Genomic DNA, 25,518 nt, shown 5'->3' on the forward strand with positions numbered 1-25,518 from the left:
ATATGCCAATAACATTATTTTCAAAGATTGCTTTCCTGAAATAACATTAAAAAGAAAGCTAGTTTTACATTAAACAACATGACAGATTCCTGCAACTTGAAGATTCAATGCAACAGGGAAATCAAAGAGATAGCACATCCCTCCCTTTTAGCCATGCTCCTGCTTTATCATACATGACATATACGTATGTCCCTGCTTTCATTCAAACACTTTGGGTAGTCAGAAGACTAGAAAAGCACTATACAAGCTCAAGTCCATTTACAATTATCAGGGGATTATTTCCACCTCAATCCCTTAGTTCACTGTGACTTTGGCATGTATGATTGACATCTGATCTGCTCTAATTGGCAGCTGACATTCAGTAAATCTGAGGCTCTTCATTGTCAGAGACAGGATTAGACTCATCCTGTCTTGACACATATCTTCAATCGACACAAATATAATTCAAGCATTTCTTTGCGCCTTTTCACACTCTAACTTCTAACTTTCTTCTCTACTAAACCAGAATGAATTGTTTAAAACTAATTTTCACATTAAATCATTCATTTTTTTTAAACAAGTATAGGATTGAACCATAATTCAATTTTGATCATGTAGCATTGAGTGCTAGACCCAGAACAACACTTTATTAATCCACCGTCTTTGTCACTGTCTTATAATAAATTGTAATCATCTTAACCTTGGACAGCCGGCCATTTGAGCTCTTGGTGTCACAAACAAGCTTCTCCACTACGCACAAAATATAAATAATAAAAACTAGACATTTATATAAATGCTAGTTTCAGTGAGAGAAAATTGTTCCTCTTTGTGTGTGCATGTGTGTGTGTGTGTGTGTGTGTGTGTGTGTGTGTGTGTGTGTGTGTGTGTGTGTGTGTGTGTGTGTGTGTGTGTGTGCGTGTGTGTGTGTGTGTATGTGTGTTGTAACCAGACAGACAACCTTGACTCAACGTATCACTGTTCTCAGTGACTCAGAACTGAGAAGAACAAAGAGGTCAGACATGACTAAGAACAACACACACCAGAATAAAAACAATTTATTTAAAGGTAGTAATGACCCCCATCAACTTTCTTAGCATTATGACAAGTGCTGCATTCAAGGAAGATTGGTCTGTTGTCTCTGTGTCAAAGTGTCTCATGAGTTCAGGTGTGTCCATTTCCTCCCACACTGCATTCCACATTCTATTGGCGACTTAAGAGGCATCTGTGTGGTACACTAACTCCTATTTAGATATGATTGGTGAGATCCAGTTCCAGAAGTTCCAAAAGTTCCAATCCCAGAAAAAAATAATGAATATCTCTTCATGCTATCTGATTTCTCCTCTCTCAGCCTGAAGTGAAGGATGACTCCATTTATATTCAGAAATTAGAAAGGAGGTGGACAAAAATATGCCTGGTGTAATTAATCAAAGAAATCACACACATGTTTTTTTTGTTTTATCAGAATTAGACATACTATGTGGTTTTCCATCTAGAAATAATAGGCCGATTGACATCAGTCTCACCAGTTACTTTCAATTATATTAAACCTCTGACTTATAATGTAACATTATGATCATACAATTATGACTTTCCATTATCATGACTTGTTATCAATCAATCAAACTTTATTTATATAGCACCTTTCAGACAAATTAAATTGCAGTTCAAAGTGCTTAACAAGAGTGCAGAAAAGTTATTGACGAAAAGTAGTTTATAAAATCATTGCTAAAACCATTGAGAGACTAATGCACACAATAAGAATTTAAAAATATATATATAATATATATAATATATAAAATATATATATATGTATAAATTAAAATACAATAAAATACGACACATAAAAGCAACAAGATATTAAAATAAATACATAAGAGGAAAATATTTTAAATTGTAGTAGGATAAAAAAAAAAGACAATACGGTAATGTTAAGATTTGAATTGATATAAAACACTATATAAAAGGCAGACTGAATAAATGAGTTTTAAGACTGCGTATAAAAAACCCTTTTGTTTTCACGACTATATTAAATTGGCAATATTTATGGTTTATTTTTTTAATCTCATGACTATGGCTCCAAACGGGAATATTTGCATCACCACGGTTATGATTTCATCTCACCTTTATACTGACGAACATGGGCTCCCATATCACACATGTTGTGAGTGTGACTGTGTGACTTTTGCTGCCTCTTGGCCAGGACTCCCTTTTTAATCTCAATGGGACTTTCCTGGCTAAATAAAGGTTAAATAAATAAAAAATATATATTCTAATAACAATGTGACTCAAGCTTTACCTTACTATATAAACACGCTGATGTGTGATTGAGCTGAGTGGAGGAGTCCACTTTCTTCTCTTTTTTTTATATTTATTTTTATTACTAAAAGTATTGTCATTGCTGTGGGGGCCTTTGTTCCTCGTGGGTGTGGGTGTAGCCTCTGCCACGGGGCGTGTGCATGAGGAGGGGAGGGGGGGGGGGTAGGGGGTGGGTACGTGTCGACGTCACCGGTTGGTCCTCGCTGTCAACGCCAAAATAAAACGAGTAAAAAAAAAACGAAAAAAAAAAAACTTTTACACCGGACTCATAAGCATAAACACATGGCCGAAAGGGAATAGACTGCGGAGAAAGCCATTCTTCATTGCTGCAGTGGTTTTTAGACACACGACACTGTTTGCGTAGCAGAGGAGCCTGTTTCCTTCTCCCTTTTCTTTCGCAGGGTCACACACACACACACACACATACACACACACACACACACACAACCAGAGCAGCGGGGCTGTTTCACTTTAGCCGACTTGCTAGCTAACGTCAAGTTGTAAAGAAAGTGGAGAAGACGGCTGCTAAACGGGAGCTTATCCGCCAACACAGACCTATGCGACGGAAAGCAGGTAAATGGGCCATGCGAACAGCTTCCTCCACCCTGGTTGGGCTTTATCGTACACGGGTTTTGTGTGTGTGTGTGTGTGTGTGTGTGTGTGTGTGTGTGGTTTTTATTGTACGGGAATAAATCTCGAGACTGCAACAGCCCCTCTTGGCTGCTCGGTGGCAGAGGCAACAACAACAGCATACGTAGCACTCCTTAAGACTTTCAGCCATCAACTTTGCCCCCCACCCCCCCTCTCCACTCTCCCCTGAAATTCCCTGCTATACCAGCCTGTTTTATACTGTAAAACTATTTATTTACAGCGATTATGTAGCCGATGTGTTCCGTGTTTGACACGTTGCTCGCCATGCCAGACTGTCCGCAGTGCTAAACAATGCTTATTCACCTCCTGCAAACGCAACATGTCAATGGGCTTGCTAAGGAAGAGTGAGCTAATTCTAGTTAACATAGTGCCTTCTGTTATGAACTGTACACGCCACTTGCTCATGAGCATTGTGCACAGTATTCCCCATTGGGAGTGTTTATGTTTATGCAAGTATCTTTATGCTGAATGCTAACATCTCTTATCGGCTTACAACAACAATAATGACCATTTATTTATCAGTATTCATGTCATGACCCAACCTGCCTGCAGGGATGTTGGCTTGCCAAGGTTTGTGCCTTTTACAGAGTGAATCAAATCCGGTGGTCTTGTGTTGCAATGCGGTAGATAAGAAGCAGGTTTGGTTTTCCTAAAGAACTGGGGGGGGGGGGGATTGAACCGCTATTATTTATGTTTTGGTCGATATGTCACAGGGGGGGGGGGGGTCATGGTTTGCTGACAGTGGCAGGATACTCCAGCTGAACAAGGTCAAACGTGGACGGAAGAACACCTCTTCTGTCCCAGCCGGCTACTCTTGTCTGTCTGTCAGCTGCAGTGAGGGAGGCTGTGTTCTTCTTCTTCTTCCTCTCATGGGGCAGTATGAACCAGCCTGCCAGGTGAAGAATGCCAATGAATTATTCAGGCACATGCTGCATATGATCAACGTGGCCTGGGAGTGTGCAGAGCTGCTTCTGGGGACAAGGAGAGACTCGGTGGTGAAGAATTGTCAGCCTCAGCTTCCTTAAGCTGAACATGGCAGTTTTTCAAAACAACATATTGGGAGGCACTTCTTTCTGCTAGTTAGATATGGGGGAAATGTGTGTTTGATAGTTACACAATGTTTTTTTTTTCTTCTAAATAAATCCATTTGGATTTTATTCTGCAGATGTTTTAGTGGGGAATCATTTTTTTGAGATTGCCTCAAGGACCTCTAAGCAAAGCTGTTAGACGTAAGGTAGTCTGTTTCCTCTAAATAGCTTTTCTCGTGCTTTTGTTTCCTTGAATGCTCCTGTACAGTGTGATGCATGCCACTGGACACATGTTCAAGTTAAAATAGAACTTAATGTAGGCTACATGCCTGAAGTGTCATGTGCTTCCCACGGGCATACTTCCGTAGGTTTCTTTGCAAAGAAAAAAACACATTACAATACATTGTTAATCAACAATTGTGTAATCTGTACTCTGTTCAATCCTAATCATCAGGTCTACTGTAATGAGTGGTTTAAAATGGCTTGCATCATTTCCGCGATTTAGAAATCCAGTGCATTATCAGGCCAGAGTCCAGACCCGTGTGGAGAGAGAATGTTGTAATAGCCAGTTTTATTAATGAAACTGAGAGGTCATTGTTAGTGTGCATTTCAAGTGTCTAGCGTTTCCTGTGAACTCGGTGACATTTTTTGATTTCCCTGTCGTTGTTATAGTAGCTGTGCAGCTGTGGAATAGTTTGCTGTTATCAATAGTTGAAAAGTTTGAATTAAAAAAAAAAAAAAAAAAAAAAGGTGGATGTAGATTTTTTTGGTTCAGCAAAATAGAAAAAGAAATGAGGAATGACGCCAAGCAGGGCTGCAACAATTGATCAATTAGTTTAAGTAAAGTAATTTGTTAGCTTCTTTGTCTTATACAGTCTCTGTCTCATAAGATGAAACTCTGTTTTTTTCCTCACTCGGCTTTGTTTTCTCCTCAGGGATGTGTTTCCTAAACACGCCACAGTAATCCCCTTGCAAATTATGCAAAATTAGGAGACCTTCTCTTCCTTATCTAAATGCTGTGCTATTTTCACGACACCTACAAAGTTATTTTTTCCTGTGTTGCACCTAAATACATGTACCTTAAGTTTTCCCCTCTTTCATCTTCTCCCTAACCTGTGTGAAGTGCCCTGCCTGTCTACAGCCCACATAGAACTTGCATTAGTCAGCCCACATCCTCGCCCTCAATTTTTTTTTCCCCTTTCTGTCTTCTGGATAGCATGAACCAAAGATGGTTCTGCTTCACCCTCACTTCCATCACCACACTCCTAGAGCTATTCCTCCTCAATGCTGGCAGTCATTGATTGAACCTTTCGATGTGTATCACCCCGCTTTATTCCCCCCCTCCCCTCCCCTCCCCTCCTCTCCCCCCATCTGTTGCGTTTAGGTGAGTGATGGAGACGAGAGAGTTGACCGTGGTAGCTGGCAGCTTTGTGGTTTTCCAGGTTCTCTTCTCAGTGGCCAGCCCACTGCTCTCCACAGCCATCACACCAGGTTATGGACGTCTGCCTTCCACAAAGCTCACGGAGTGGAACTCCAGGTGAGTAACAGGAATGCTATCCTTCCCCTGCTCTGGGCACCTAACCTGTGCATGTTCAAACAGATTGATCTGATCATCATGCGGAAATCTAACTTTCTTTCTTTCTTTCTTTCTCTCTGTCTTTCTCTATTAATTTCTTCATCCTTCTCTCCATCTTCTGTATTTCTAATAGGTTAAAATCTTTCATAATTTCCCAGCTCAGAGTCACATAAAAGTTTCACATATCATGCTCTTAAGCGCTCTACAATAAGCAAAAACAAAACAAGAAAATATGGGAAATACCAGTATTTTATTCTAACAGTTGATTTTGATTTAAGTAGTTTTAAGGTCTGGATAAGTATGAAAGAAAAGGTGTTAAAATATATTTGTATTTCCAGACTATTGCTTCCATCCCATTTCCTTACAGTTGCATTAAAATAAGAGGGCTGCACAATAAATCACATTTTTATTGTCTTTACGGTATAAAGGTTTGCAGAAACAAAATTGCAAAAAAATGCCTGAAATGTAATGAAAAACACGTCGTTGTATGTACTTATACCATGCATTTGCAATCAGCAGGCAATATCTGACCTCTTAGATAAGCCCTTAATACATGGACAATGCATTAATACCCTTGAGGGGTGTCCCAGACTAAGGATTTACATAGTCGAATCTGATCACTCACATTTTGCCTAAAGTCGACTGGTCGTTGCAGGTTTTTATTTTTGTGCTCACTGATTCATATTCTCCTTTGCAACTTAAGGTTACCGATATGTATGATGGTGATATTACGTATGCACATATACAATACAGAAGGCACATAGCTTAAAGGAGCAATATGTAACTCTGACACGTAGCTCTTAAAAATGGTACTGCAGTTGAAATTCAAAACATTGTAGAGAGCTCTCTCCCCCTGCCCCCTCCTCCCTAGAGTTTGCGCTCATGTGGGTTGCCATGTCATGGACATGGAAGCTTTAGTGTTTAGCCAGCTCTTTATTGGTCTTGAAACCTTTGTGCTCTCTAACCTCTTTTAATTATTTAAAAGCATCTCCAAAAATAATTGTAGTTTTACTACGTTTCTGGTCACAGTGCTTATTAGAAAAAATGCAGAGGCTTTTTAAGCTGGGGTAGAGTCAGTTACTGTATATCTGAACCAGTTGTCGCTGTGATAACTGGTCTCATATCTGGCAAACCAAGGGGCATCCAAAACAGCTTTGTGGGGGTGCCGTCAAACCTCCCTTCTCTGCTCAGAACGTATACAGACCATTCCGGACCAGAATTAAAAATTAGCTGAGGACATACTGATTGCTGCATTGTTGTCAGAGAAGCCAGCACTTCAACATAACATGTTTCCTTAATGTCTGATCATATAGTAAGGTGATTTTATGATTTAAGTAAGTAAATATAACTTGCATATTGCTCCTTTTAGTAAAAATGAAAACAGAATAGCTTGTTTTAGGGCACACTCACACTAGGCAAAGTGGCCCCCTTACTGGGCTTAAGCTGATTGTAAACATTGTACAACAAGAGGGGGAAAGAAAACAAAATTTTCGAATGGGCAGATAGCCTTAACATGTATTAGCCTCTGTGTAGTCGTCCGAACGGTGATAGTTCAGGATTAATACAAACACAGTCACAGGCCTAATAGATTGATATCTAGTTGCAACTGTTAAAATCCACTTCCTTCCTTGGATATATTTTCATTTGTTTTATGTAACTTCATTTCATATTTGGCAGCGACTGTAAGCCAATCATAATCTGACATACAGCCTTAAAATTCATTTTAGCCTATGATGCATAATGTGACATTTGCTGTGTGAAAGCAAATCTCTGATTTTACTTTAATGTGTAATATATATAGTTATGATGTTTGTATCACACAATTCTTAACAGTGTTTAAAAAGCTCAGAAATGATGACATAATCAGAGGTATTGGATGGAATAGACATTTTTGCGGTTGTTTACACCACAACATTTTGACGTGTCACTTAGGTATTATGTATTGCTTGTTTCTTTGGCTTGAACATTACGTACAGAGAAATACCTCCATACAGGTTGTATATAATTACAAAGTTGTGACATCCTGAACATGTGACCTCTTTGAAGGCTACAGTGTCTTATATATAGGAGACATGAGGATCTTGATGTCTCCGGCACCCCGTCATCATCCCACATAGCTACAGCTGTGACTTTAATGGCTAGTGAATCACAGAATGGTTTTGAATTTCAAGCAAAACTTTCAGGGAGGGGGGGGGGGGAGGGTTCACAGGGCAATAATTTGTTGTTGCATATCTTTTACTGACTTAGTTGGCAGATGGTATCTCTTTCCTTGTTTCTTTCTGCCTACAGGTTATCCTCACTTCAACTAGTTTACATATTTCTTTTCCGTACACATTTGAAAGCCCGGTTGTACTAAATGACCAAGGAATAGTCCAAGACATCACAAGCAAGACACTGATGGTTCACTCAAGAGTGGACTTGGGTTACATAACAGCTAGCTCTCAGTGTGTCAGTGAGTTGTTTATGTAACTATGACTTGAGTGCTAGGAGAGGAGAGAGAAAGCATTTCCAAAGAAGGAGTAGGACTGCATTTCTAGTATTGGACTGCCTGTTGGTTGTATTGAAATTTGTTTTGCCTGTTCACAGTGTCGTCTCTGTTGTCTGTTGTCTTCCTTTAAGCTGTATGTTCCTGTTTACCCACATTTAAAGTTAACAACAACCAAATAGTTGCTATGGGATCGATGACACAGAAAGCTATTTATAAACCTTGTTTCCCAACTTCATTTAGCCCAGTTCATCCAAATGTGTCTGGTCCATTTTTGACTCTGTAATTAGACTCTGATTCAGCAGTATTGATGCACACATCTACTCATACAGTAGTTGATATTTCGAGACATGGCCAGAACTCAGGTCAGCAGCTGTAGCCTGTGGACTGTGAGTGCTGCACCCAAGAGGCTGTGTGGTAACAGTGAATGTTCTGTGATTCTGGTTGAGGAGAAATGAGTGCCACTGAACCTCTGGAGTATCTCTTTAGTGGCCCTGATAACCACTCGAGAGCAGTGGTGCCTGAATGATTTTTGAAGTGGGGGGACATCCAGCTTGAAGAAGTAGTAGACCCCCTTCATATACCTGGCAGAAAATATCACAGAAAATAAGTTTTCTGTGATAAGATTGCTATCGGATAGCGCTTGACCATTTACATTTACACCTGGTATTAATATGTGTCTCCGGTGTCCACATTGAGATCTGTCTCTTTCCCATTCACCTCCTCCTCTTCTGATTTTTCTTCTTCTGGGCCTCCATTATGTTCAAAACGTATAACTGTCATCCCAAACAGTGATATTTATTTACAATAACCGGAGAATTTACAATAATCACTGAAAATCATGGCAGCAGGTCGTACCCACCACAATCCAGAGGAACCTACGAGACGAGCGCTCAGAAGCTCCCAGGACAATATGTGGCTCGTAACTTAGATAGAACATGAAGATTTACAGATAGTGACATGCAGTAATATGACACATGCCACAATAGCTCATGTTAAAGTCAACAAAACTCACTGCTTCAGGCGTCAACATTCTTCTACTATTCTCAAAAATAACTTTATTGATTAGTTCAACTTCAACAGGAAGTGGATCTGAAACAAATGAAGCCCTTGTATACTGTGTTTTCTTTAATGATATACTTTTATGATCTAAGAGGCTCTTTCAGAAACTGTAAACACTTCAATGTGCACAGTTATGCCACAGCTGCAAACAGTTTTAGTTTAGCAGCAGAATTGCATTTATATAAACTTGACAGTACGGAGGAAACTCTCCACAGGAAACAGAATTCAATACTAGCCTCTGAAATAATTTTGCGATGGATCTCTGCAATCATTGGGAGGGTGACTACTCCATGTGCTTCTTGTGTAATTGCACAAATGAGACTCACACTGGTTTCTGCTGCTGTGTGATTGCTGCAGGTAATACAATTAGTTTGAGCGGGGGGGTGCAAAGCAGTGACAGGGTTTTCTTTCCAGAATCACCCGTGGGCACATTGAGAAAATAAAAGTTGCTGAAACGATCGCTGCGCTCTGTCTTTGCAGCCCAAATGGTTAACATGGGCACTGTACAGAGGCCGCGCTCCTGTGCGCTTTGCAGGGCTTCTGCCTCCCCGGCCTAATATTGAGTTACATAATTCCTTTCTATCTCGGCTTAGTTTACAGTTTTTGTACCAATACATTTTGGTGAGAAATGGGCTCCCTGACATCTAAAACTGGGGGGAAAAAAAGTTCATATGTCCATATTCAGGGGCCAGAGGTCAAGGGTTTGCTTTACCAGGCCTAATTAACAAAAGGAAAAAAACAGCACATGGATGCATATGCATGTCTATACGTCAACCTTTTAATCAATCAATTTTTATTTTTATAGCGCCAATTAATAACATCCATAGTGATAATAACATACAGTATGGAGGCATGAGCAGACATTTACTGACTGTAAATAAAATCATGTATATCTGTCTTGATGTTAGTTATTTTTAACTTCTGTCTGTTTGTCTTATTCTTTACTTTAGGTTGGTGTCAACTGTGCACGCCTTGATTGTGGGGCTGTTCTGTCTGTTCATCCTGCGGTTTGATGATGCAGTCAACGCGGACCCTGTCTGGTAAGAGGAACAGAAGGAAAAATGTGTCCATAAAAACATAAAAAACACAACCCAGTAGATAATCTTTAGGGCCTTGTAAAAAGGAAAGAAAGAATCACCAGACTCAACAATATAGTTGAGCTGAAGGCCGCTATCAAAGCAACCTGTGCATCCATAACACCTCAGCAGTGCCACAGGCTAATTGCCTCTGTGCCACACCGCATAGATTCAGTAATTCATTCAAAATGATCCCTGACCAGGTATTGAGTGCATAAATTAACGTCGTTTTCAGGAGGGTTGACATTTCTGTATTATAAATCTTTTTTTAAATTGCTCTTGTAATTATCGTATAGAAGAGATATAGAATTTTTGATTTTCATGAGCTGTGAGCCCCAATCATCCACATTAAAACAAGAAAAGCCTTGAAATATTTCACTTTATGTCTAATGAATCTAAATTATATGAAAGTTTCACTTTTAAATTAAATTGTAGAAAACGGAACATTTTCACAATTTTCTTATTATATGAACTTCACCAGTATATTGTCAGTCAAGACAGGATATTAATGCTTCGTCTGCAGTGTGTAACAGAGGTGAGACTCTCAATGTATCATGTTGGCAAGCAAGACGGAATAGCGCTTTGTGTGTGCGCGCATTTTCCATGTGCGTGTGTATGTGAAGTTCCTGCTTTGTGCCTTTGACATCATACTTGGAGGATTCAATGTATAAGTAGAAATGCAAAATTAAAAAAGGGCATCTAAAATAGATGCTTTGCATTGCAAAGTGGGTCTCTCTTATAGATTATACTTTACATGCAAGAAAAAAAGTGTTGAAACATTTTGTTGCTCTTTTTTCCCCCTCCTACTAAAGCCCATAAACACAAATGCAATAATGCTGTTACAAATAGGCAAAAAAAATATTGAACATTATGCCTCATCATTTTGGCAGGCATAAGTGTGAAAGCTTGGGGCGCTTTTAGGAGAAACCTGTCTTGTCACATCTGCAAGGGTACAAGGGTAAGAGAGGAAACAGATGAAGGGTTGAATATGAGAGGTGGGTGGCAGTGAGGGATTTCCAGGGTTGGTAGTTAATACCTTTGGAGGGATGACGAAGGCACTCCCTTCATCAGAATGAAAGAATGTGAGGGGGAGGATGGATCTAATGTGTCAGCAGAGCCTCCAGAGAGTTGTAGATCCAGTGGATTTTGCCTTTGATTATTGTCTTTACTGTCTTCTCTCTCTCTCAGCTTCTCTCTCTCTCTCTCTCTCTCTCTCTCACTCTTTCTCTCTCTCTCTCTCTCTCTCTCTCTCTCTCTCTCTCTCTCTCTCTCTCTCTCTCTCTCTCTCTCTCTCTCTCTCTACTCCTGCTATGTTTTTTGCATCAATGAATCTTGAGTAAGAGAAATGGTAATTTCACTCCCCATTTATCTCTCTTTTCTAACTTCTCAGTCAGTCTTTTAAAAATATTTTTCTTCAGCTTTTCTGTCTCTCACTTCTCCTTTTTCTTCACCGCCCTTCTGTCTCCTTTTTTCTCTCTTCCTTTTCACTACAATACACTTCCTCTCTGTCTCTCTTACAAACAGAAACCCACAAACAAGGCTCCTTTTTATAATAAACAACAGTAGCCTAGTCCTCTGCCTCCTCTCTTCTTGTGCCCCCCCACCTCCAGCCCTCCATGAGCCTCTAGTGTGTTGTACCCCACATCCCAGGCTGTCGAATCAATGCAGCACACCTCCCTCGCCCTTATTGTCTGTCTGTCGGCCCTGGCAAGCAGCGCTGATGTAGCAAAAAAAAGGCGAGAAAAGAGAAAGCAAGGGTTGGTGGGGGGAGGTCAAGAGGGAGAAGAGAGGCGGGACAAAAGATGGGGCTCCCTCCCTCCTCCCCCTATCAACAGCCATTCTCAGGCTGCAAATACTAAGCCCCACTACCAAAGCCTCTTTTTGTGTATACATGTATTTTACATCTGTTGTTCACATGCACACAAATGTCCACAATCAGTCTTCTAATTTAAACATTTAAGCACGGTTTTGTCAGTGAGTGTATGAACTTATTTAAACACTAGTGTTCATTTTGGATTTGACAATACTCCCAAAATGACACAAATACAACACATTTCTCAAGTATGGTGCATATTACCACTGTTAATTTTCACAAATTAGGCAGAAGGAAAGTTTAAGTACATTTTTAAAAATAAGTTACATTTATAGAATATATACACACGTTTGAAATGATGATCATTTAGTAAAGCATGTGACTTCAGCAGAAAAGAAAAGGGAAGCAATAAAGCCAAGCATGAAAACAGCGTGTTTGGGTTGGATATCCTAAATAAAGCCGTTGTGAAATGTGGCATTTACAGATAAAGATGTGTGATTTGCTGATGTGATTCAGGTTTGGTGGGCTTTCATTTGGCAAGTTTAGAGTATTCAAAATATGCCTCTCAGATGGACACTTGACCTCTTGCCTTTCAACAGTCATTTCTATTTTAGCAAACAAACCAACAAGCAAACAGTTTGAAAAGCAGCTTTTTTTTATCTTGGATTGTACAGTTGAAGTTATCAGGAATATTGCAAGCGATTTTATTTTCCATAATCATTTGAACGATTCAGATGGATACCCTTACCCCTATTTTGTGCATTTTAATGTGGTAATTATGATGTTATTGTTGGACTTCTGAGGATGGGTATAAGATAGTACAGTTATTAGTTTCCTGTTTCTGTTGTTTGTGGACTTGGTAGTGAAAGTGCTGTGTCCAAAAGATATGCTGTGATCAGTGAAAGAAATACTGAGAGAAATGTCTGTCATGTTTTTTGTTTTGTTATGAAATTGATAAAGGAGGTAATTTTTTTTTAATCTATTTTCAATATGGAAACCAAATCGTTATACCCCTGGTTAGGAAACTAGCCAACAAGCAGTCCACAACAGTCTCCTAATGCCTTGAGGCCCACCCCATTGCAACACCAGACTGGTGTAAGCATAAATTCTCCAGGCAATCTAATTGTATTACAGTATGATTAAGAGCTGTCACATAGCAGCATTGTTCCCTCTGATGCTCTCAATACAGTGATTGAGTGGCCAAGGCCGCACTGTGAGAAGCCAGCATTGTTTTCAGCTGCTGCTTGGGCTATTTCAACATTTCACTCTGGCAGGCAGCGCGACCCAGGCCGTTATCATAATCCATTCAGTTAACAAGCACCGTGACCAACCGTCCCGCCCTCTGCTGCTGCATGTCTTGATTGGCTTATCTGAACATGAACATGAGCAGGGCCACTGGAGGACAGAGAGGGGCCAAATTTCAGGGTCCTGTTGAGTTTAGGTCAAACTGGTTTCTATTAAACATTTGAATGTTTGTATTACCTTTTAAGTCAAAATCTTTGATACAAGGCCAAAAACAAAACACTCTTGTATATGTATCCTAAACACTTTCTTAATGTAAAGCCTTTCTGCATGTGCATTCCAAGTAGGATTTTAAAAAAACTCTAACGTAAATCATAAATGTATGTTATTCAATGATCCAAAGCACATGAGGCGATTGCAAATTGATATGTTCTGTTTCATTGTTAAAAGCATGTTACCACAGAACTAGGAAAAAAAAAATCCACCACACAAAGTCCTCTTGTCAAAATCTGGCATTAACAGATTTTGCCGTGTCACAAGTCATATGAAAGGACTTTAAAAATGAGAAAACAGTACAACAGCTGTCAAGATCATTTCATCACAGACCTGTCAACAACATTTTAACACAGAGCTGTAGAAGGACAGAAATGAAGTAAAATGGCTTTGACATGAAGTTTGAAGGCTTTAAGCATCTCTTAAAGGGATACTTCACGCCAAAACACAAGACCGGCCTGTCGGCAGCAGCCGTCTCGCCGCTATATTTATATTTTTTCGCCATTATCAGCTTTCTCCATAAAGCCTGTTAGCATAGCTTCCAAGCAATATGGCGGACGTTAAGTTTAGATTCTGGGAGTGAGTTCCCACCCACTGATCTGTGATTGGTCTGTAGCTTCAGTGGTCGGAAATATGAGGAACTAGCGCTGTAGTTTCACCCTGCTAACCACAACAGCTTCCAGTGACTAAAAAACAAAAATCGTAATTTTTGCGTCACTGGAAGCTGCTTTTCAGACTTAAAAATACAAAGATTTCCCATCTCAGGGGAAAATGAGGGCGGGATGCACGACCATTCAGAAATACTACCAGGTTTCTAATGATACAAAGCTTAATGCACATGGGTGTGAAGTATCCCTTTTTTAAAATGTGTCTTTTCAAAACATCATCAATTAAAGGTGGCGTCAGTATCATTGTTCGTTGCAGCTTGTAAACACAACATTCAAACTGGGAACCTCCTCCTGGGCTCATCACCACACTCACTGCAGGAAGTAGTGTGAACGTTATTGCTTGTACCCACACTGCAAGCTACAGCACACTAGCTCAAGCAAACCGCCGGTGGACAGGCACCATCCTGTCCAACAGAAAGCAAACAAACTCTGCGTCACTGGGTAAAAGCCAACACAAGGTTCACTCTTCTTGTGGAATAAGCTTTATTTTCTTGGCGTTTCAACTCACTATGATACATTTTCTCTTCTTTTGCACAGTGTCCACATCTGTCATATGTGCCTGATTGTATTACGTCCAGTCACTGAATTTTATCCACTCCTAAAGCCACCTGCGCTCTGTCATTGGCTGGGGGAAACACATCAGCTCCCTGACCATAAACGCCCTCTATCAACCGAAATAAAACATCAAAATACAGGCAGACTAGGACAGTGTTTCTGCAGACAGTCACCACCGCACATGTATGGAGGCCCTTAAGGGATGATTGAGCAGCAATACTTTCTGTAAGACATTTCTTTTTATTTGTTTTAGGGTTAAGCTACTGACTATCTTTTAAAGGTGCACTATGTAGATTTGGTGGTGAACTTTTCAAGCTGGAGAAGTGAAACAATGTTTCTATGCTATGTTTTCTGAACTAAATACACAAACTTCATTCAAAGGAAAAATGTTTCCCTGGAACACTGTTTGGAGTTAAAAAGCTACCAGGAGAGTTACAGTTTGACTGTTGCGGGCCCACCCCCATAACTTCTCACCCATCATTTTATCTTTAAACAGTCTTAGAGCGACAAAATTTTCCTCTGAGGACAGTTTGTGTATAGAGTAATGGACATATACCACAGAATTTGTACACTTCTCCAATTTTCACATTTCTCTACAAAAACTCCATAGTGCACCTTTAGGTAAGTTTGATGTTATTTACAGTACATTGTACAAAATGGGCCTAAAATAATCGTGTTCCAAAGCTATGACTTTGCACTATCAATGAAGTGTTCGCTTCTATGGATGAATGAATCGTACCTGGACAGTACAGAGGCAAATTATCATTGTGTGCCCAATCAAGCTCGGCAAGGTTTTCAAACAAATTTCTTTTCCACAGTATTTTAGATTGTGGTTTTATCCAAGCTTCATTTAAAAAACATATTAAAACTTCTCATGTTATTAAGAATGGGCTGACCGCTTAAGACTCCCAAATTGAAGCGACGACAGGGTTGCAGTTTAAACTTAAAAGGATCTATTTCCAATCCAGAGCCATGGTTTTTGTGGTATCAACGGCACATATTCCAAATTAATATTATAAACACATAACCAAACTAAGAACATACAATTACTATCATGATTAAATTCATAGTTAACTCCAACAGATTCAAGAAACATCAGATAAATAAACATAAACAACATGTCTTACATGCTCAGAAACGCATGGCAGGGGTAGTGGATGGAAATCTGAGTTCAAGCCAATGAATTCTGCGTTGTTGTACTTGTGGAGAAAATGTGTGCACTGGAATGCTGAATTCATTTAGCTTTGGCCTCACTTTGTTCATTTTTCATTAGTAATAGAAAACAATAAACAACAGCAGTATCTTTATTATGTAGCACATTTTTGTAAAATATGACTGAAATGACGAATTGAATACTCACGCATGTTGCTGCTTTATTTTCTAGAATCGCAATTTGCAAATATAGAAACTATTTAAACTAATGTATTACAATTGTTAGAGGCTATCTATTAAAAATGTCTCCATGTAGACAAAAGCAGACACTCTTGAGTCTGCACACACATTTTATGCCAGACCCCTTAAGAATGTTTGACTACAATAAAGAAAATTAAACGTCTATAATCGAGTGAATGTAACAAATGTTCCACTACTGGATGTTGTTTTGAGGCTGTTAAGACAAGGCTATCATTACTTACAGAGTAAAAAGCTCCCTTTTGTCTTTCTAGGCCAGAATCCAGACAGTTAACAATACATTGAGTTATTAGCCAGGGTTCACTGTAGGTTGATAAACTTGAAGCTGGGTCACACTGATGTGATTATCAAGGAGCCTTTGGACTCATACTCTCTGGCCCACACTATCAGTCAGGTTGGATGTTTTCCTCAGGCTCATATTTGCTTGCTGCATTTCTGTCTCTGCAGTCGTAAAGTGATCCCACTGATCAGTTAACAGGAGGAGGGCTGTTTTGTGATACAGGCAATAGATTAGATATATTATCAGAGAGAAAGTACAAGGTTGATTGTTCAAGATGCCTGACCACTGGTGATGTAAGAGAAGAATCATTATCTCACACGTGCATATGCAGAAGTTAGCATAAGGTACCTTCATTAAATAAAAATCTCCTGATAACCATTCAGATTTATAAACTACAGTATCACTGTTATCAGTTTTTCACATCAGTTGAATCCATTTTAAAACTAGTTGCCAGTTGCAGTCTTGAGGTTTATTATTACTGTTTTGGCTTATTTTTAGGTTAGAAAGGTTTTCCTCAGAAATGTTGTTTGCCCTTTGACTAGAGGCTTTTAACAGAGGCCTGGTGAGCAATTGTTAAAGAGTGCATTGAAGTTTTAACCAAACGTCGCTGGTTACCTCAAATTTTTTGGGGGTGTTTAGTGTGGTACCGGATTGGTTCATGGAGTTGCATACTCACTGATAACTGATAATACATTTTGAGTTGTGTCTTAGACATGTCTATTACAGGGATCTGTATCCAAATATCTCTTGCATATTTAAGTATATTTTCATAGAACTCAATTCACTCAAAGCCATTCTGGCATAGGTAGATAGACACATTTCAAAGTGGTTTACCAAAATTCATCACCTGCTCAGTAAGGTGAGCCATTATTCAGTAGATGTGTGTGTATGTGTGTACAGTGTTTGTGTGGTGGGGTTCTGTTACACAAGTAGTCAGTGAGTCATTGGCTATACGATACTAGTAACTGAAACCTGGGTTGGATGTGTACTGAAGCAGAGACATCTTCTTTGTCATTTTGAACAGATGTTATTTGCAAGGACACCGAACGGTTACCTGTTACATGTTGCTTTACGAGCTGTTAGTCATGTTCAGAAAAACAAGCTGCTGATCAAACGTGTCCTTTTTAATAAAGAACCAGCCATGTAAAAAGTCATCAACATTTGAAATTTATGCTTGAATGACCACTCCGTTGTTTATGAAGCACTTTGAATTGCCATGTTGTTGAAATGTGCTATATAAATAATCTTGCCTTATGGGAGAGTCAAGTGACTTTAATTTGTAGCAAATTGTATTTTTTTTCTTTAGAATTAATGAATTGTTTCACAAGCACTCATTCATTGTGGGGCCTTTTAAGGATCTGGAATAGTCTGTAGCTTCTCCTCCAGTCTATATGTGGATCATACTGTTACAGTTATGTATTGAAATACAATTTGTTATAATGTTGACATTTTGTGTTCTTTGTTCTTCCACAGGGGCGACCCCAATCTTGTCAAACTAAATGTAGCCATAACCTGTGGTTACCTGATTTATGGTAAGCTCTGTATGTTTTTAGTCCTGTTGATCATTTTGTCTAGTTCAACATTGTCCATGAGGCATGTCAGTCAATGTATTCATTGCACACAAAGCCTTCTATCTGAATCGGAGGTGAAACACCATTGCCAGGCTAATCATTAGCATTTGGTAAGCTAAGAGTAACATGTGGAATTCTGAACTTTACATGCGAGTAATAGGACACTCTTGTTAATGAGAGATGAGGTTCTCCTGGTAAAATAAAAACAAGAAAAATGTATACACTACATATAAATATATATTATACCAGTAATGTAGAAACATTGTGTAAATGTACCTCAGACTGATTAAGTAATTAAAGGTTATATCCACAGTTAAATGTATTTTTCTCTTTTAGGTTTGTAATCTCTCAGCAGCAGCCAAAGCAAGTGAATTATAGTGATAAACAGTACTGTAGTGCATCGTCAGCTAAAAGAGGTCTGCACTTTGGTACATATTCATTCAATGCTGTCAAAGACAAATATAAAAACATAAAAGCTTATCAGCACGATTGACTTTGTCACAAGTCAGTCTGCCTTTAAATGTCTTCCACATTGTCTTCTTTAAATGTTCTCTGTATTTTTCACCAGTGGTGCATTCTCTGCTATTTGCTTTCAAAGGCTCTTGTGTACATAATTGTCCTCGTCATCAAACAGATGTATCAGTTTGCCAGACCTCACTGACCAACCTTTTCCCCTTGTCCTTTAGACCTTGTGCTGCTTGCATGTAACTGGAGCACCATGGGGGACAGCTTTTTTGTGTGTCACCACTTGGCGGCGCTCTATGCATACGGATATGTGCTGGTGAGTCTATCACTCAAGAACCAGAGCTTTAAACCTTACATGGACTAGTTCTGCAGATCAAATAATGAAAAAGTTTTAGTGAATTCATTCTTCTTTATATACCTAAAGTCAAATATCAATACATTATTCATATATCATGTCCTTGGTTAATGTGTTTATGTCTTTGGTCTTTGCAGACACGTGGTGTGCTTCCCTACTTTGCCAACTTCCGTCTCATTTCAGAGTTGTCCACACCGTTTGTGAACCAAAGGTGAGTCAGCCTTCATGACAATGCACACAAAAGAAGGGGGAGGGTGACCCAGCGGTTAGGTCGTACCCCATGTACAGAGACGATCCTCTGACTTGATGGCTGGGTTCAAGTTACACCTGTAGCTCTTCTCCTGCATGTCATTCCCCACTCTCTCCTGATTTCTTACTCTATGCACTGTCCTGTCCAAATACAGGAGATACGTAAGCCCAAAAATAGATTAAAAAAAAATAACACTGCAAAAAGATCATAAAGCAATGCAGTATATGCTAATGACACAGTTTATTGTCCATCTTACACCGGTGTAATGAAATCATGTGTTTTGATAGATGTACAGAAAAAAATCAATTCAAGTTTTGTATCAGGGGAACACTGATGACAAATTCACATTAAATGAAATGACTCAAAGATAATATGGACTTCTACATACGTTTTGCATAGAAATGTGTGTGTATGTGTCTGAGAATAATTACAAGCCAATCTCTTTTCAGAACTTTTATTCAGGAATACTTCTTTTGAGTACTCTGTTAATCTGAGGGTATGTGTTGTTTTTTTTAGATGATTGCAGTAGGATTTGATGCCTATTAAGGGACATTTTGAGAAAACAATCTTTAAACTTTCCTTTAGATTACACTGAAATCTACATTCTTGTTTGGTGGCACTTGTTGTAGGAGTTGATTTAGTTCTTTAAGACCAGATAGTTAAAGTTACTTAGCTAGTTCTAAAAATACATTTTAAAAAGTGGAAATGTCCTGTTATGTCGGTAGATAGCATTTCTTATTTCAAACAACATTTCACTGACTTGTCTTAATCTCCCTCTCTCTCCAGGTGGTTCTTTGAGGCATTAAAATATCCCCGTTCACACCGGCTGGTGGTGTTAAACGGCATGTTGATGTCACTGGTGTTCTTCCTGGTTCGTATTGCTGTCATGCCGTCTTACTGGGCCAGTGTATTCGCCACCTTTGGCACCCAAGACTTTGAGCGGCTGGGCTTGGGCGCCCAGGTGGCATGGATTACCTCCTGCATCGCCCTGGATATTTTAAACACTGTCTGGATGTATAAGATCGCCCGTGGGTGCTACAAGGTTATGACTGGAAGAGGAGGAAGAAAGAGCAAAGAAGGAACAGAGGCAGAATCTATCTCTGATAAGAAGCACTTCAACAACCACACAGACTAAAGATGCCGAGCAGAGGACATGTAGACACAGACGAAAGCAGGACGGGAGGCTGGACATCCAGGAACCGAACAGCCTTCTTTCTTTTGCTGTAGCCTCAGTGTCCCTCCAATCTCCACCCTCAAATCACCAATCCAATCCTCCTTGATTGCTGTGTCGACCAGTGCACCAGGCTAAGATTCCCTGGCCTCTGAGCCCAAAATAGGACAAGGACTCTGCTTTTTGACTCAGTAAAGCATCAGCCTTTGCAGCCTCAGTGTTTTCACTGACGGATGAAGTATCCTGGCGGGTGATAGCTTTCGGTTGTGGACGACAAGGTAAAGCTCCCAAGCACACTTTTACCCTGTCTGTCACCCGCCTCTCCTCCCACCATCGCTCATGCCCTCTCATGCTCAACTTCAGCCAAAGCCCAACCCTCTGAAGTGCCTATGAGAGACGGGGAGGTAATAGTTGTGGAGGAGCAGGATCACAGTTCTATCAGAGCTCACCCCTTCAGAAGACAACCATCTCCTGCTCACTATTATCTTCTGAACAACTGGAGGCTTCTTATTCTCTTGTTAATTCTCCGTCCACACTTGAGGAGACGTGGCCTACAGAGTGAAATGTTCTTTCATCGGATCCAGACAGTGTTTGAGAATCTATAGGGCTCTTGTCTTAAACTCATCAGACCTCACTAAAAGAGACAAATAAAACACCTTAATGCCTCTTCTACAGTATCACCTGCTGTGGCCTCCTTGAAACAAGTGACGCCTGCCTAGATCACCAGCCATGCCCCTACAACCTCCTTACAATCATGATTTTATATCAAAAAAAGAGAATGCATGCAGGGGGAAGAGAGACACTCTCCAACATCCTAAGCATCTCACAAGACAGTTTTGCCTTTCAGTATTCATTGTGTTTGCATCACTGTGCTGTACTTTGCACTCTTTATTTTCTTTTCTGTTTTTTACACAACTTGAAGTTCTACGCATCTGCGGAAACATTTCGTATTCACATTACAGTCTTTGTAATGCTCTTCCTCACTGAGTAGGGCTTTAATATCAATCGTGAACTTTTCATTTTGTTCTACCTCTTCTCCTGTCTCATACAGACTTCTTCAATCAATTCATCAAAAGGAAACGTTCATGTTTTTTTTTTTTTTTTTTACTGTAAAGATTTTCTTCAGGTTTCAAAACCTTATCATTTGTGACATCACTTATTTGGAGGAACTTCTTCCTCCCTCTTCCTTTTCCCACGTTCAGAGCATGTCCCAGTAAAGGCAGAAAAACCGAGCAGCATCATTTTTCTCCAGAAACTTTGTCCAGTTAGTGTACAACCCACAGGCTTTTTGAACTCTATATTGAGCTCCTCTTTCCTCACCGACTCTGACAAACTCATTGAGGAAGTGGGCATTATAAAGTAAATACAAACACATCTGCATGATCGGTCTCTGCTACCTTTCTTGCAAAGCATAGTGTGCAAACTATACACTTTATTTGGTGCCCTTCTAAAACACCCACATGGTGCTCTTCCTTTGGCAGAATGACAGCAATAGGAGTGCAATATGATGTAATATGACACTTTAAATCAGAAGAGAATTTGGATGTACCAATGTGCGACAACAATAGGATGTCACTGTCAAAAGCAATGTGTGGCAATCTGCATGTTTTTTTTTTAAGTTTACTGTGAACTATATTATTACATAGTGCATGGCATACTTCTGTGAATAGTCAAGGTAGATGTATTGCATCTAAATATTTATTGCATTAATCCAATGCAGAACAGGGGTTTGTCTTCCAAAGCAGTTAATGTGTTTTCCTCTTAAGTGCATGTCTTTTTTATTCCTTTGTTTCTCTCCCTGCATGTCTGTACAGTCGACACACAAACAGTAGCTACACATCCCTCTGCATACTGTATGAATAACTCGCTTTACATAACCACATCGTCCCTGTGCCAGTTGGCATAACACGTTTTCACAAATTCATGAATACTTCTTATGGTTCAGTCTACTGTCAGTAGACACTAATGACTACATGCATAGCTGATATCCTGACAGACAGAGATACAAGAGCTGTTTTAGACTTGGCTTTGGTCAAACAACTAAGATATGTACAGAGAAGAAGCTCGCACATTTACATCTGTTTCTTTTTAGCTTCAAAGATTACTCCACCAATTTAGCATTAAAAGCCTAAGACATTGTCAGACCTGCAATAGCAATGTAGCAGAACCAGAGATTTGTAGGTCGGGTTGTCATCCATGTCGTCCACAACTGTTGTGAAAATATAAAGAGTAAGAACATCCACATTATACAGTGGAACTGCTAATTCATTCAACTTCAGAACGAGGTAGAATAGGCTGTGATCCTGCGCTAGAAAGCATGGGCAAAGTGTCCACACATAGGCAGGCAGGTAGGTAAACAGGCAGGAAGTTAAGCAGGTTAGTTTCAGGCCTTGAAACGATACAGATACCAGATTCTGTTCTTTATTGTCGAAGTATTTCATTTATTGATTTCTGCCAGAATTAAAATAGTTTAATCAAATGTAACAACAATAATCAAAAATAATTTCAAAAGAAATTGTCTGCAGTATCTTGAAGCAAAGCTGGAACACCATTTTGCAATAGATGACCATGTTTTTTTTTTTCTCTTTTCTTTGTATTGAAAAACTTTTTGCCTTTTTAATGCCATACATTCTTTTTAGACAAAATGTAATGCCTACATCACCCATAATGCAACTCATCCCCTGACAGTTCTGTTGAGGTTAAGATTGTTTTACACTACTAGCAGCTAATGGAGCCTTTCTAACTCCTCAAACCCACATTTTTCCAGAGATTAATTCAACTTTTTTTTTTCCTCCTGTTTGCAGTTAGAACTCCCCGGGATGTTTATTTGGACATGCAAATATTGGTGGAGGTCTCCTTCTATTGTCTGTATCTTTAGCTGGCTAGCTGGATATAATAGTCTGAGAATGTCTAGTGGTGTTTTCACTGTGGAACTCTAAAGCACACTCCCCGTGGAGCAATAACTCAGCCATCTCCTGTATTTCTGTCTGTCACCACAGAGGAGGGGCTACATATCTTGTGCCTTTACACAAATAGTGGATGTGATGCAGCCAGATTTTGGATTAGCATGATCTTTATAATGTAATATCCAGCGTTTATAGTCTCTGTATTCCACATGTATACCCTGTATATATTTTTGTAATTTGCCTGCACAATGATTAATCCGGCCAAGTATTATAATCCAAAGCTGATCCCTCATGGGGAGCCTGTTTTGTGTTGAATTGTTTTCTCTCCTGAATGAATACAGGGGCATGTCTCTATGAATGTTGTGACAGAATATTTAGTGGCATTAAAATGAGCTGACAGTTTCAAATGTGATCAGAATATAATGGAAACCAGCTTTTGGCATAAACTCTTTGAAGATTTACAGGTAGCTGATATGAAGCTAGCATTTCATTTCTCTGCCCTCCCAAACACAAAGCTGTGAAAAGTTGTCGTAAAAACTGACGTACTGTTCGGTCATAACTCTATAATGATAATACCTAGAATGAACTGTGTTGGATTTATTTTTTGAACTGGCTGAACACTGATGCTCATACACAGGTTGTGAGAGCGTCCTATACTTTTAGTAGAGTTTAGACCAACACTACTTTGGGGTGCAAGTGCACACAGTTTGATACCTAACAGTGTGTTGACTGGTTGTCAATGGACTGGAGACCCGACATTTGTGCAGTATGTTGCACACTGCAGCTGAAAATCGACAGAATGAATTTAAAATTAAGGAACTTGATAAGGCTGCTATTGTTAGGTCATGACCTGTATTGTATCAGGTTAGAAACCACATTGCCTTTGTCTTTGGGGAGGCCAATGTTCATTATAATAAATAATGAATATATTTTAATATATGTATCACAAAGGTATTTACAGGTGTGTATATATCTGTAATCAAGTGTTAAGACCAGATATGCACTGGACTAACTAGACCTCTGATTTGCTCATGTTTGATTAGGATTGCAGGATATGTTGTCTTTCTTTGGTACATTATAACAAAGCTGCACCACAATCTGGTACTCCAACTGTATATTCTGCCGGGTTTCTTGAGGTTACTTGGGGTTCTTAGTCAACTATTATTTCCACCCCATTTGTCTTCTTTTGATTTCAAGTGTAACCCTAGTTGTACAATGAACAAAATGGATTGAACATTGGTATTTTGTTAAAGAATGACTGGAATAATTGCATACAAGCTAATAATCAAATACCTTGCAAGTTTTTTTTTTCTCTGTGAATGATTTGCCAGTTGGTGACAGTCCATCCCTCCTTTGTCTACTTTTTAATTCAATGCAATTCTTGTTCTGATCATTCTTTGTTTCCTGGAGATTTTAAATGTGAACAGCCTACAGGCTTTAGGGTCCTTGTCTGAGCATTACCTTGTGACTTGGATGTTGTTGTCAACAATGACCACTACTAATGATCATGTAACTGTAGTGCAGGAAGCTGAGACTTACTTGAAAGTGTTTCTCTTCAATAAAAATTGAAGACGAGAGACACTGATTTGTTGACTCGTTTATTTTGACTCAACAGCAAATATTTATTCTTATTTGTATGTATGCGTTTGCACTTTTCACCAGGTGAATCTGTTTTTGAACAATTATGTCAGTGGGGCTGTCTCAAAGTGTATTTAAATAATCCAATCATTGAGCCAATTATTCCTGTGGGTCTCTACATCTCTAAAACACATTGGCCTGTTGTTATATCCTGTAAAAAAAAAAACATCAAATAAAGCAATTTCATTTAAAAAAAAATCAGCATTTCTTTGAAATATTGGATGATACAAAAAATCAAGACTGTTCGATGCTGAGCAGTTGCTACTACCATGTTCATATGTAAAAGGTAAATGGACTCCAGTCTGCTGAAAATTTGCCAGTTAACACTTAAATGGTTTCTGTATCCTGGGGGATATGGACATGTGACATCATTAGAAACACAGAAGGGAGGGTTGAGTCAAGTACTCAGGTCATGTGACTTCATGCCAAAACTCAAATAGATACAAATCCATCGTATAAAAATAGGAAATGGTTGTTACAAAGTAGTAGTGTTGTTAGTTTTTCATGTTAATTAGGGTTTGGTGGGATTTTGTTTTTGGAAATGTTTTTTAAGGAACATTTTTAAAGTTCTTGTTAAAAAAAAATGGATTGATTAAACCAGTGTGTACATGGTTGATGGACGGCCCCCATCATTTTTCACAAATGCAAAGTGAGGCTTTGCATCATCGCTGGTCAAAATGTTTGTGAAATGTTAATATAGGGGCACCACATGGATGGTAATATAAAACAGGAAGAGATTTGGTTTATT

General features: G+C 39.2%; 1 protein-coding gene across 2 annotated transcripts; it reads left to right on the plus strand.

The window, feature by feature from the left end:
- The first annotated feature begins 2,491 nt into the window (after positions 1 to 2,491).
- tlcd4b (TLC domain containing 4b) lies at positions 2,492 to 24,713 on the plus strand. 2 transcript variants are annotated; one of them, XM_020650495.3, is made up of 7 exons: positions 2,492 to 2,868; positions 5,359 to 5,511; positions 10,048 to 10,137; positions 17,888 to 17,946; positions 18,672 to 18,766; positions 18,943 to 19,016; positions 19,842 to 24,713. In XM_020650495.3, the coding sequence occupies exons 2-7, from the start codon at positions 5,366 to 5,368 to the stop codon at positions 20,188 to 20,190; spliced, it is 813 nt and encodes a 270-aa protein (XP_020506151.1). In that variant the 5' UTR covers positions 2,492 to 2,868; positions 5,359 to 5,365; the 3' UTR covers positions 20,191 to 24,713. The 2 variants fall into 2 exon arrangements, with proteins under 2 accessions (XP_020506151.1, XP_065820638.1); XM_065964566.1 differs by lacking the exon at positions 2,492 to 2,868 and adding an exon at positions 3,701 to 3,842.
- The last annotated feature ends 805 nt before the right edge of the window (positions 24,714 to 25,518 follow it).

The sequence above is a fragment of the Labrus bergylta genome, chromosome 16 (assembly GCF_963930695.1).
Source record: "Labrus bergylta chromosome 16, fLabBer1.1, whole genome shotgun sequence".
NCBI lineage: Eukaryota > Metazoa > Chordata > Actinopteri > Labriformes > Labridae > Labrus > Labrus bergylta.